Source organism: Dicentrarchus labrax, unplaced genomic scaffold (genome assembly GCF_905237075.1).
Source record: "Dicentrarchus labrax unplaced genomic scaffold, dlabrax2021, whole genome shotgun sequence".
Classification (NCBI taxonomy): Eukaryota; Metazoa; Chordata; class Actinopteri; family Moronidae; genus Dicentrarchus; species Dicentrarchus labrax.
In genome coordinates this window covers 6,852,476-6,866,072 of record NW_026136719.1, presented here as the reverse complement: position 1 = coordinate 6,866,072, position 13,597 = coordinate 6,852,476, and the positions used below count along the sequence as shown (strand labels likewise).

At 38.6% G+C, this 13,597-nt stretch overlaps 2 protein-coding genes across 2 annotated transcripts in view; one reads left to right on the top strand and one right to left on the bottom strand.

Annotated features, from left to right (window-relative positions):
• Nucleotides 1-13,597, top strand: part of lrp4 (low density lipoprotein receptor-related protein 4) — a 561,339-nt gene that overhangs the window by 170,069 nt on the left and 377,673 nt on the right. The gene's annotated exons all lie outside the window — the stretch shown is intronic.
• The window catches only part of LOC127351684 (protein kinase C-binding protein NELL1-like), a 234,698-nt gene that overhangs the window by 5,760 nt on the left and 215,341 nt on the right, over nt 1-13,597 (bottom strand). The window contains exons 17-19 of the mRNA XM_051379480.1: nt 4,690-4,883; nt 1,722-1,898; nt 1,108-1,332 (exon numbers count right to left, since the gene is read on the bottom strand). Coding sequence (XP_051235440.1) covers nt 1,108-1,332; nt 1,722-1,898; nt 4,690-4,883 — 596 coding nt within the window. The remainder of the gene's footprint in view (nt 1-1,107; nt 1,333-1,721; nt 1,899-4,689; nt 4,884-13,597) is intronic.

Sequence of the window (13,597 nt, the reverse complement as noted above, 5' to 3'; positions counted from 1 at the left end):
CAGAATCAGCAACTTGACATTACTTTGCGGTGGCCAAATGCAGACTGGTCAAACTGGTCCACAGTAGCCTAAAATATCACTGAAAACTGTGCTATCCAGGTGCAGTATATGGACCAAACTTTGTTGCCCTCCTCACTTGATTTATGTAATGTAACCAGATTCGATGTCTGTGTCTGGCTCGCAGTCTTTGCTGCAAAAAAACAATACCATACCACCAACAATACCTTCGGTTTGTTTTGGGGAAAAATCAGAGAAATAAAATGTTATTTTCTGATGGTTTCACACCGGTTACTTCAAGCACAAATAAACACACCCACACACCGCCGTACCAGCCTGTGGCTAATCTCCGCAGGCTGCTAAAACGTCTGATTTGGTTGGAATATTGCCTCATACAAATACAGTAGTTCTGAGCAAGCACTGACAGTAGCTGTAACCACACTGTGAGTGAGTGCACCAGCTGCTGTGGCTGGCTATGACTTGTATGTTTTATAAGTCCACGATTCAGTTTATGTAATCACGATACAAAATAACCTGACATGTTGATGTTGAATCACATATTTGATGTGCTTCTTTTGGCTAATTTAAATTCTGATTGCTAAACATATGCAAAACTGAGAAACAAAAGATTATTTTTACTAAATGTGTGGAGATGATCTGAGTTGTGGTGGCATGTTCCTGACACAGTGATCTGCATATTTTTTTGCTCTTAAGATTAAATTTGCCTTATATTATCTGTGATAGTCAAGTATTTATTCACCTTGGAAGAAAGACAGTTGCATATCCTCCAGCACACATTAGATAAACTCACTATACCAAAGATTTCCTTCAGTACTAATAGACTGGAATGCTTACCATTACACACTGCCATTGTCAAGGTATGGAATTTAAAAACTGATGTGAACACAATCTCAAGCTCATGTGACTGCATGGGACTACATGGACAATTACAGGGCTAGACAAATAGATGAGGTAAAAAGCACTACTGCACCTGCAACAAAACTGAGCCTGAATCATTTCAAGTTAAAACAGTACACATTCCTAATTGTGAATTTTCAGTTGAGCACAGTAAAGCAAACCTTCATTGTGGTTGTTGTTGCTTTAGCCTACCTTACACTTGCAGGTGGTACAGGGTGAGTTGGGCATATGCCATGTGTCTCCGCTGAGGCGGACGACGCCTGCGGGGTCCTGGCACGTCTGTCGGATGTCATACGACAGGTTGTCGGCCAGGCAGGGGTCTGTGACGCAGCGCGGGCAACACTCACCCTCCGCCACCGCTGTGTACTCACACATCAACACGGGGCAAACCAGAGGCCAGCAGTCCACCTCCCCCTCCTGCAAAGACACAGAGAAGGATAACAAAGAAGAAAGGTGACACAAATGTTACTGTGTGTGCGTTTTTTTTGTGTGTGAATCAGCTGATCTTGTGACTGCAGTTACAACTCACACGCTCTTTAACTAGAGAGGTGGTAATTATGAGCCCTCCACACACACTTAAACACAGAGCTGAGCAAGAGATCCGGGACAGGTATTTAAGAAACCCCAGATCCAAGCTTCGTGTTGATGTGAAGACTATGTTTTCCATGTCATCTGTTTCTTCTAACAAACCACTTTCATCACACTTTTTTAAGATTTAATATGAAGGTCAGCTTTAATTTCTGTAGACAAAACACATGCAGCTCCTGTGTGAATTTGTATATGTGTGCGTTTTTCTGTGTACGGACCATGCAGCGGCACTGCTGGCAGCCGTACAGCCAGGATGCTCCACTGCGGTAGAGTGTGCGTCCGCTCTGGTCGAGACACTGGCTGTTGGGCCGGTTGTCACAGCCAGGACAGCAGAACAGATCCTCATCTGGGTCTCCACAGTCACAGGGTCTCCTCCTGCAGTATGTCTGCCCGTCCTGCACAATAGAGGTCACAGCGGTCAGGGGGCAAACAGACTAACGTATGTTGATGACTTCAAAGAAATTGTGTCGACAAATACTTTAACTTCACGTGTTGTTTCATATCTGTAGAGTACTGCAGTTTCTTTATCATTAAATAGGTAGGTTAACCTGCATTCAACAAACTAAAACTGAAAGCTTTCATCAGTCTGGTTACAGTGGAGAGTTTAAGGATTCCTGGATGCCCTGAATGTCGTTTCCGACATGTTGCACATTGGGTCATTCAGGCATATTATTCAGGGCCAGCATACCCCTAATGTATTTTAGCAACTCTTAAATGTCAATTTTCTAACAGCAATTTATTACAGCTGCGAATGAAGCAAGAACGTGTTAGAAGTTTGGTGTCTGGGCTGGAATGCAAAGTCAAATGCAGAGGAATCTGCCAGATCTGGGAGGCTCCTCAACCACCACGTCCCTGGCTCTCCGTCTCTACCCGGAGAAAACTTTATGGTCCATTTTACTCACCACAGCCAGTACTGTCTAGCCCTGGGACGACAGTGTAATGGAGATGTAAAAATGTTACATAAAATGGGTATTAGAAAATGTATGGGAGCCATAAAATCATTCCACATACCATTAAAAGGGCAATACAGAGCCAATGTTTTATCGATGCATATTGTCCTGCTACAGTAACCACTCCAGTCCCAGGGCACCAATACCAATGGCGTTGGTCTTTACGGTTACAGCCCTGGACTCGCTGGGAAATAATTGGCAATTGTACCAAGCTGGCAGGATGCATGAATGCAGACCGTTCATTTTAATGCCAGGAATAAGACCAGGCATGCATGCTAATGCTGTGCTATTGTGCTAACAAAAACAATATACAATATACTGCTTTTTTTATTTCAGCTTTGATGACAGCGACTTTATGATGAATTTGATGACTGCAGATGACATTCTCTTTAATAAATATGTATGACATGTCTTAAGCACAGTCCTAGGATGAGGTATTCCTCTCTTTAAGGGCATTTTGATGCTTGTTGACTCTAATTCTCTAATTTAACTCAATTTCTCCTTTCATTTCCCTTAAAATAAACATTAGTGAAAGTTGAAAATAGAAGATCCTGCAGCCCTTTGCTGCATGTCATTCCCCCTATCTATTTCCCCCCTGTCATGTCTAGCTTCACCTGTCCTATCAAAAATAACACCCAAAATATATAATTTTATATATATAAAATTATATTTTCCAGTTTCCATTTCTGATCTCATATGCTGCTGAGTCATGCACTTCTGTCTTTTTTGCTTGCTCTTTCTGGCTTTAGTCAACCTTCCTCTAATGTTCAATAAACCAGTCAACAGTTTCATGTGCATTTACCACATAAAACTATGTACTTTCTGACCCTGATGACATTCAATTTATCTCTCCATAACCACCGACAGTAACTTTCTGGCTGCCACGCAGTCACCTGGCTGTGGTTTTCAGCCTTGGTCCCTGCGATCCAGATCAATGCTGGTAAACCAGCAATGTGAGCAGAGCGTGTCAAGAGCGTGTCACACTTGTGTCTCTTTTCTCCACTCTTATAATTATGCTATTTCTATTACATCTCTTAATCAAGAAATTCCCTTGTAAATGTATGCAAATGCATACATTTACAGTTGACATGAAACAAATATTTAAGGCTCCATTTCATTATTTATTTGCTTGAAGCTAGTTTTTCTCATTTCTGTCACTTCTACAAAGTCTGTAAAGCATGACAATATACTACTACTGCTAATACACGAAATATAGACACAAAATAAAGATAAAATAGCACTCTGCATGCAGTAAAGAAGATCTGTTAAGACATCATAAATAAGCTGCAAACATTTACTCTACAAAACAACTATACTATATTGGAAATGTGGCTGCTGAAGGACAGACAGCTTGAAAGTCGCTTTGCTTTTGGACATTTGATCCATGTCAGAGGCTTGATGGAGCCAAGACAGAAATTGATGAAGATGTTTACGTTCCATTGGTCATCTATCTATAAATGTGTCACATGAACTGGAGCAAAGTGGCTTCCGCTGCAAGAATCATCTTGCCCTGCAGGATGACGGAAGTCACTCAACCAAAATGTTGGCAACATGATATTAATCACCAGACGTCTGCTGTTACAGTTTACACATGTTATGACAGAGAAATTGAACTAATTTGGATGTGTTTACTAACGTGTGTTGAACTGAAATGTCATAACTCGGGATACGCTTCGGTAATAGAGTTTGCCTTAGTTGATACTTGGTATTAAGCAGGGTAGTTCATGTGAAACATGATCATTGGAACCTCTGCTCTCGGCTGTCTTTTTATTCCAAATAACACTCTGTGTCCGTTTCATATTAATCTCACCCACTGAGTCTCACCTTCGCAAAGATAAATCTGATCAATATCTCACTTTCCTGCAGCCACAAATATCTGTCAGAATGTAACACAGGCTAATGACAAACAGATGGGAGCACTGAGGTGTTTTACTTGAGCTGACCTGTATGATGCTTAATATGCTCTCCTGAGGTAATAATTATCAGAAAAGTGTTTTTTGTTTGTTTGTTTGTTCTGTTACGGCTATCTGTGGTGATTAAGGGTGGCAGTTAATTAACATATTTACCTGAAAGTCACAAGTTAACATTGTCCTATATTAACAGCTAAGTTAGAGGAAGTCATGGAAGACAGAGAAAGCTTTAGATAATAGCTACAATGAAAACCTAGAGTTAAGATCTTCCACCAGCTTGTGAACATCAGTGTGAACAACGGTATGGGTGTGTTCCTCTTCTGTACCTTGCAGGAGCATATAGCACAACGGTCAAAGCTGGGTTTCCAGTCTTCTCCATTGCGTCTGATTCCCTCTTCCTGGGGGCAGTCGCCGCTGCAGCCCGGACCAGATGTACAAACACAGTCGTAGCCTCCCGGGAGGTTCACACACACGCTGTCATTCCAGCAGGTGTGTGTCTGCAAACTGCACTCATCGATATCTGGAAGAGAAAGAGTGAACCGTGAGCTGTAAATGAATGCTTACATGTCATTTGTTGTGTGAATGTGCTTTTGAACAATTATCTATGAGTGTATGCAAAAAATAATGTTTTAACATTTTGATAAAAGTATAAGGTATTAATATCAATTGATTTCAAACTTGCTTGCCAAATACAGTTAGGATGAATCATAATTCATGTCTGTATTATGTTCACTGGCAATGTACATGTACTGCAATACAAGCTGCATACTTTCACAGATCTGTGCATGTAAATGCATAGCTTTGCAAACTCTGTAGTAGATGTGCTGCAAATTTCAGATTGGCAATACATTTTGAACAAATTAGTATTTCAGCCCTCAAGTCACTGTAATCATTCCTCCAAATGAATAGCATTTAGTTATTGTAGTCGTAGAAAGTGAAGCTACAGGTAGTTCTGGTCAGTTAGGGAGGATGTTAGCAGCAGGTCTACAGCTGTGTTTTAGTATGGAGGTTTCTGAGTTAGTTCCCACAAATCAGATGTAGCAGTCCTTCTCTGAACAGTATCACACACATGCTGTTGCAATGCAACGCAGTGCAAAATAAACACTAAACATATGAGATATGTTGAGTTGGGTTTTGCCTATTAATCACAACATTGTGTTGTTTTTGTCATCCCTTACACACTCTTTCCCTGCATGTACAAATAGTACCCTGCATCCACACTGGCATCAAAGCTTCAGTCACATATATTCTTGTTACTGGATTCAGTTGAATCAGCAAAGGAATGAGACATCTGCTCAGTCAGCTTCTTTCTCACTTTTCCGCTCTACATACCAAAAGGACCAACATGAACAGAGACGACAGGCAGTATTTTCATCTACTTTTCTTTATCAGCGTGGAACAGGAAATAGGGTGCCAAAAGTCTGTCCCTACCTTTTATCAAGCTATGACATTTAACTCTCTTTATCCTCATAAATGTGAGCTGTTCAGAGAGAAATAGACCAAAGTCCGTTTGACAGTAGCTCTGCTCTCCCCTGCCGGCACCTGCTGCCTACAGACATCGATCACACCCACACGACACTGACAGCACGCTACTAGTGTTGCATGAACAAAGCAAAGAAAAACTGAAACTACATGTCTAAAAATGGAATTCATGTGTTTTTTGCCTGTCCAACTCTTACTTTCTACACATAGTTGAGTGAGAAGGGAAACCATGGGGAGCTAAAAAAAAAACCAACTTGATTTACACAAGTTCTTGTTGCACTGCTGATACAAAATATTTCAATTTTATTGAACATTTCCATCAGGCAGTCAAAAGTCTTAATCCTCTGTGCTGTAGCAAAGACTCAGTTCTACATGAACAGACTTGGTGGATCTTGTATCTGTTTAAGCTGTACTTTGTTACTTTTAGGTATACTATACTTTAATCCTATTGTTTAAACACCTGACATTATCAGACGGATACACCAGTATCTATATATATATATCTATATATATATATCTATATCTATATATTTCTATATCTATCTATATATATCTATATATGTATATCTATATATGTATATATATATATATATATATATATATATATATATATATATATACACACACACATACATTCCCAGATTGTCACATCCTAATTCTTTAGTACTTCCATCCTTCCAGCACATCCAGAGTGATAACTTGGACTTCTTAAAATCCTTTAAAAGGCATCAACTGTTTTCTAGCTCATTACAAATGCCAGGATCTATCAATATTCACATTTGGTTCATTTCTAAATTTTTCCTGCAGGACACAAAATGTCTCCTACTTCACTGTAAAGTCCATTCTTACTGTATGTGCACATCGCATTTGTGTAGGTTGAAAATTGGCTCAACAAAGGAAATAGGAACAGAGGGGATGTAGTTAGTTCGGACATGTCTGTAGTAACAGCAACATGGAGAGGGAGGAAAGGGAGACGTTTGTAGACTGCAGAGAATACAGTATACAATACAATATACAGTACAAGTTGGAAAAATTGCTTGGTGATTTTCTCATAAGTGCTGTAGTTTGCCACTTCTCAGATAAATGCTTAGTAGTTGAATTTGCGAACAAAAAACAATCTCAAAAAATGAATTAGTCAGTTTATTTATTGCTACCTAATTAGTACTAACAAACTAGTAATAACAACTTGTTAAAACAATGTAATGCTATAAAAGTAAATACCAAAGCAACAAAAATACATGACTTGTAAAGCGAGATGGTTACATAGAAATGTTAAGAGCCTCTGGTGTAAGTTGCTCACACTGTTAACACCATGCAAAATAAATTTTAGTTTTCTCCAGTGGAGAATGATGATGGTATCTGGCAGGAAGACCTAATCTAAGTGGTACGTGAGGGTTGGCTGGTAACTTTGGCCACACAGCCACAACAATACACTGTGTCACTGCTTAATACACACTCTAATTGGTTGCAGCATCCAGTTTACTGGATACTGAGAGAGCAGGAAACAGTGTAGCCGAGGATTTATTGTGCCTGCGACAGAATATTTGCATACACTAAATAAAATCCCCATCAGCCAGTCAGACATACTGTACCTCCGCCGGTGAGGGATTAATGCTCTTCATGCTACATTCACCACATTCAGCCACAAGCTGCTGCTCGCAGATGAAGCATACTCCTACATGTAGGCTCTGAAAGACAGTCTAACAACCGAACACAAAAGCCCTTTGGAGAAACCAGCTGAGCACAGCCAACCATATGAGAAACTCACACTCACACCTACATGTGCTGTTACACATGAAAGAAATAATCCTGCAGTGAATGAACATGACAACAAACCTACACAAAGGCATCGACATATGGCAACATGAAACAAATAAATCCCTCTGACAGATGTTGGTTATTAGAAAGCATCAGAAAGCTCAGTATTTGAGTATTTAAATTGTATTTCTTTGGTATGTCTCCAGGCAGTCCATATGGAAAGGTCATGTACATTAGAGAGAGAGAGAAAATGATGCACATGCACTGTCGTGAAGGGAGACAGTGGTAGTTTATGGTGTATTATCCTCATCTTCATCTGTTTATTAAAGCCACCTGTCCCTCCCTAAAGCATTAGACATAATAAATGTGTTTTGAGATGCAGCCCATGCAGCTCTCAGTTAAAACAATAAAGCAAAAGGATTGCTGCTTGCAGCTGCTCTGGTCCTCGCAGCATATGCAGTACAACATAATGAAATGTTAATGTTAAAACCTAAAGCAGCACAGTGTATTTTGGTATGTCAGAAAGATTAACACTAGAACATACATCAGCACAATAAGAACTACTTAAAATGACAGAACCCATCTTCAGGGGAAACATTTATTTGCATTGTAATTTGATTTTTTACTTTAGTTAGTTAGCCATCTGCTAACATTAAGGGGTTTGGGTTTATGACCTATACTGTAATATTCTAACATAACAATAATAAGTGACATTTTGCTACAATGCGTTGTAACACAGGGAAACAACAAACCACAATTCAACACACGGGTATACACAATAACAACACTAATTAGTTTTGCGTACAGCATGTTTTATGTATCTTGTGAAATTCTAGTTTTTGTTAGCTTACCAAAAACTGTCATAGTAAAGCCAGTATCCAGCAAGTTGCAGGCAGTTGAATGTAACCAAAAATACTGTCTGGAAAAGCCACAGTGGAAAGATCACAGTGGTCAACAAATTGAGATTAAATAAAGTGTATATTGACTTACTATGGCACTAACCACTGTAACTATATTATAGCAATTGCTATTATAAATTGAAACTTTCTTGAAATGAACGTTAAAAAATAATTAAATTATTGGCATACAAAAAAAAATCACAGTTCCAATGAAGATGCGAAGGAGAGGGAACTTCCATCATCGCAACTTGGTTTTGTCTATAAACATTTTAGGGGATGTCAATGTGATTTTAAATTTCTTATATTTCCAGGTTTACTTATTGTAGTGAGTTTCTAGTTCTTAAACTAATTTGTACCCCATATCCATTAACTACAGTGCTTATTTGTATGTATTTTTTCACATGTGGGGAACAAATAGACTGTATGGACATGTGTGAAGTGTTTGTTTAAACAGAGACTTTAGGAACAGCTCTTAACCCAAATGGGAGAGTGCACTTTGCAGATAAAAGACTATTATAGATTCATGTGTCAAACAGCAGGACTCCTCGAGAATAGCACAGGTAGTTGCTCCATGTGCCAAACATGAATTAGCACTAACACTACAACAAAGTGCTCTGTTAATTTGAAAAACACACTGAATAATTCTCCAATTTGCTGCTGTAGCAAAACACAGGATATTAACACTTGATTTTTAAGTTAGATTGCCGTCATCAACCTATTTTCATATCCTTAGGAAGCCGTTTGTTTTTACAGAAATCATGTGTTAAAGTGATGCTTTTTCTTACTGTAGATTTGCATCTGATACTTAAATCTGTGGATTGATTTATTTTTTTAAATATCCCTCTAACAGAAAAGCAGAAAGACCCACAACCAACTAACTTGCCAGATGCAATTATGCACACAATTACTGATGTGAATATACGCAGACAAAAAGACTTTCTGCTTTCTCAAAACATTATCCTCTTCTTTCTCACTAATTATCATCCCTAGTCCTATCTGCTGTTTCCTGCATGGTCGTCACGTACTGTTGGCCAACATGCAGCTGTTGATGTGGCTAACTGCCTGGTGCTGCTGCTCTCTACTTTGAGCTGGCTCTCTTATTACAAAATCCTACTTTCTGTTTGGTTGACTCATGAGAGGCTGTTGGAGGGATATTGTGGAGGGGGGAAAAATCCTGTTAAATTGTCAATCGTACTTATTTCCCCTGCTGGCTTCCAGCCTAATACTTGCATAGTGGGGGGAAAAAGGTGGCAGATATACTGTCACAGCTTCATGCACACAACACACACATACACATTAGACACTTGTATTTATGCTGTAAAGTCTAGAAAAGCAAAGCCAATAATGGTCTCTCTCTCAACGACTGCTTCCACTAATCACATTGTATTAATCTTATTTCAAGTCATGAATATGTTTGCTGAAAGCATCAACAAACAAGTAAGTTAATGTCCAATTAGACTTGTGACTGATGTGAGTAACTCCTCTGACTCATTTGCTGCAGATATGAGTTATGTGTTTTAATGATTATTTTAATGTGATTGTACCATCTTTTAAATCTCTCTGATGGCATATGTTATGTCTTTAGCAAAATGATACAACGAAATTTGGTGCTACTTTCAGCCCATTCTTGTAAAAGTGGTGTCAAAATATGCATGACTGAGGTAAAAAATGTTTGTGTAATGGCAAAATGCTACACAGTGGAATGGAAATAGATTTAGCAAATAAATCATGATATTCATGAAGCATGTGACTTAAACATCAATCATCCCTGAGGAGCTAAAAAAAACTGCAGCAGACGAAACCATCAGATCTGCATGGACCGATGAGACGACTGTTAACTGTCCTCAAATTAATACTTGAAACAAACATACACGCCATATTTCAATCACACGTTCACCATTTTCCTTCGTTTAAGGTTTGACTTATCCAGTTGTGCCCTCCTCTTCTGCAATAATTTAATGACCCCTAACTGGAGCCAGCGCCACCAACTCTTTATCTCAATGAACCAACTCCTAATATTTGTGTAACAGAAGTGGATACGCATATTCACATGTTTTGGAAATGTCTGCTCAATTTAGAAACTTGACTATTGCCTTGTTACCAAAGTCAGATATTTTCAAATCCTACATATATGTGCTTTAACCGTAGTTTCTCCTACACGCTTGGAAGTTTAAGTTGTATTCAAATGGTTGCAATCTGCAACTAGATGCGACTAAACCATATGCATTGGCCCTTTAGTTCACCACTCTGCCATGGGTTTGTATATTAAGTATGTTCCGAGGCTTCCCCAATAATTTGCTCAATACTCTACTTCTGGTGGAGTTTTAATCGGTCACAGAAGTGGTGTGCTTATCTCTGTTGTAGAGAAACTACCACTGTTAGGAACACACTGAATATAAGAACTACAGCAGAGAAATGGATTATACTGCAGGAATGATTTTCTACAGAAGTTTGATACTTTATTTCACAGTGAGTCTGGAAACCATAGGAATCCATTGCAACTGCTGTAAATCCACCTGAGAATAGCTGCACAGCCATTATCGTATCCCTGTAATATTACCATTAATGGAAATATCCACTTGAACTGTAATATCTGTGAAGCTTAATACATTCTGAGTTAATTTGTGCTGTACCCACTTCCTCTCAAGCTGCCTTGTTTCCCCCGAATGCCAACCCCATGAGAGAGAAAACTTCTACGTCTAGTTTTACATTTAGAAGTTAAAACTACTGGTGTTAATATTAATGAATCATTTTGTATTCTGTATTTAATTTTTGGCTCCTGTTGATGTTTGAGTTTTTATGATTGTTGAACGTCAGCACAAAACTAGCGTGTGAAAAAAGCACTGACTCTTTAGACTGTCACACTGCAGTGAATACCTCTCATGCACTGGATGTAGCACCACACCTGTTTGGTCAGCTGTCCATAAAAGCAAGATAACTGAATGCAATGTTCATCATAAATAGTGGGGTTTTAAAATGTTTCTTTGATTAATACTGTAACAAGTAGTAGATTTACAAACTGACACCTCCTATGCCTGAAGTATGCATTTTTTTTTAATGTAGTTTTGTGCAAACAATTTGACTCTTGAACCATTAATTTCCACTAAGTCACACATGGAAGAGGTTTATTAAGAGAAAAAAACATCAATTATATTTTGCATTAGTGGTTGTAATGGCCTATAGGTGACCCTGAATTAAAAGATTTAAATCACTAATTGGACGAGGAGAGTGTATCTTAGTTTGAAAATCACGAGTGCAAAATATCTGTGAAGAGACGTGAGCTGCTGATTCTGCCTTTAAAGACATGCCGAATGGTGTTCAGTCTGTGTGGTAATGTGACACGAAGCTGCTATGTCTATCACTTTTCCTAATAATTGAGTGAAACCACTACCTGGAGGAATGAGTAGAATTCATACCTCTCCCCTCAAAGTAAATGAATCAAACTGGACTGCTGATATTGCATTTTGATTTAAAGGTTAAGTGAAAGCAAAAGCCTTTCACTCAGCCAAGAGTTCCTGTTTGCTGCATCCATTACAACTTTTCACTGGTGCAAAAATAAAAGCTCTGCCGGAGATTTGTTGAGTGATATTTAGATATTATGAGCTCCTGCTCTCAGACATGCAGAATGTCATCTGTAATATGCTGAACCACTGAAAATCCTGATGTTCAGGTAATGTCAGTGCCAGTAATCAGTAAGCAGCTGTACTTGTGTTTATTGCTATTAGGAAATGTTAGCATGCTAAACTAAGATGGTGACCTTCTTAACATCAGCATGTCAGAGTTGTTGTGAAGTTAGCATTTAGCATAGTTATAGACTCTTGGTTATGTGTTATTGTTATTTTAACAATATTTAAATGACTATAGGTAATAACTCAACTTTAAAGTACAACCATTTAAATGCTGTTGAAACAACATTTATCTGTAACATGTACATGTAAGGGTTAAACTTTTTTACCCAGTTTTTACCTCGTTTTGACCTGCAAATCATCAAATCAGTGGTTAATGGAGAGCTGTTAAGAGTTTCACAACCATAATGATACTACAAAAAGATGTTTCTATGATCCAAAAGTCTTTCACTCGCTTTCATTATCACCAAATCAACAAATAAGTCACAAAACTGCCAAATATTTTGCAACATGTGCACCTCTCTTATTCAGAATTTGGGTAAAAAAACAAACAAAAAAACACATTTTGTTATGAAACAATCATAAAGGCACAACAAAGACTTCTCTTTTCACAGGACATTAATAGAATCTGATTATATTATAATCAGCAGTAAAACAGGACAAGAACTGGAGCGTATTCAAGATTAACATTGCTCAAATCAGATCAAATAGGCCTACACAGCCTCTTAAAACCTTTATCTGACAGATTAGCAGAACCAGTATCGGGGTGTGGGAGTGAGAGTAGAAGCATCTATGCTGAAGAAAACTAAATTGTATTGATTTCTTTCTCCTTGTTTTCATTTATTGCTCTATAATTGGTGCTCGCTTGTAAGCTACTGCATTCTAAATCTTCAGAATCATTTCATCGTAAAATAGGCACAAATTGTGGAAATATTGCAAATTATTAAGCACGTTGCTTGCAATGTCAGGACTTTCACTGTACTTTCCTGCTCTATGCATCATCAACACACAATCTTGGTGTTTCTCAGTTTCCTTCTCTAACTCCCTTTTCTCTGGATTCGTGGGCTAGCACATGGGAGAGAGCACCCGACACCAACTAATAGCAGCACCAGGCTGATGTGTGTTGCTGATCAATGTCTCATTAAGGGATGTGCGTGTGGGTTTCACACCGTATAGTTAGATCTCGAGCTGTGAAGGTGAGAAAACCTCTGATTAGCCTCCTTTTAAGCCTGCTGGATGGCATGTTAGAGCAAACACACATGCTCCCTTATGTAACACAATGCTTATGTCTACTTGCTAGATTTTCAAAGAGGATAAATGAGACAAAGAATGGCAATCAAGCGATCATGTAGGAGACCAGAGATAAAAGACAGATGAAGAGGAAGCCAGGCAGCGACAGTATTCAGTATTCATGAGTAACTGAACGCAAAAAAAGGGAGAGGAAAGAAAAGTCTATAGAATGTAGGCGG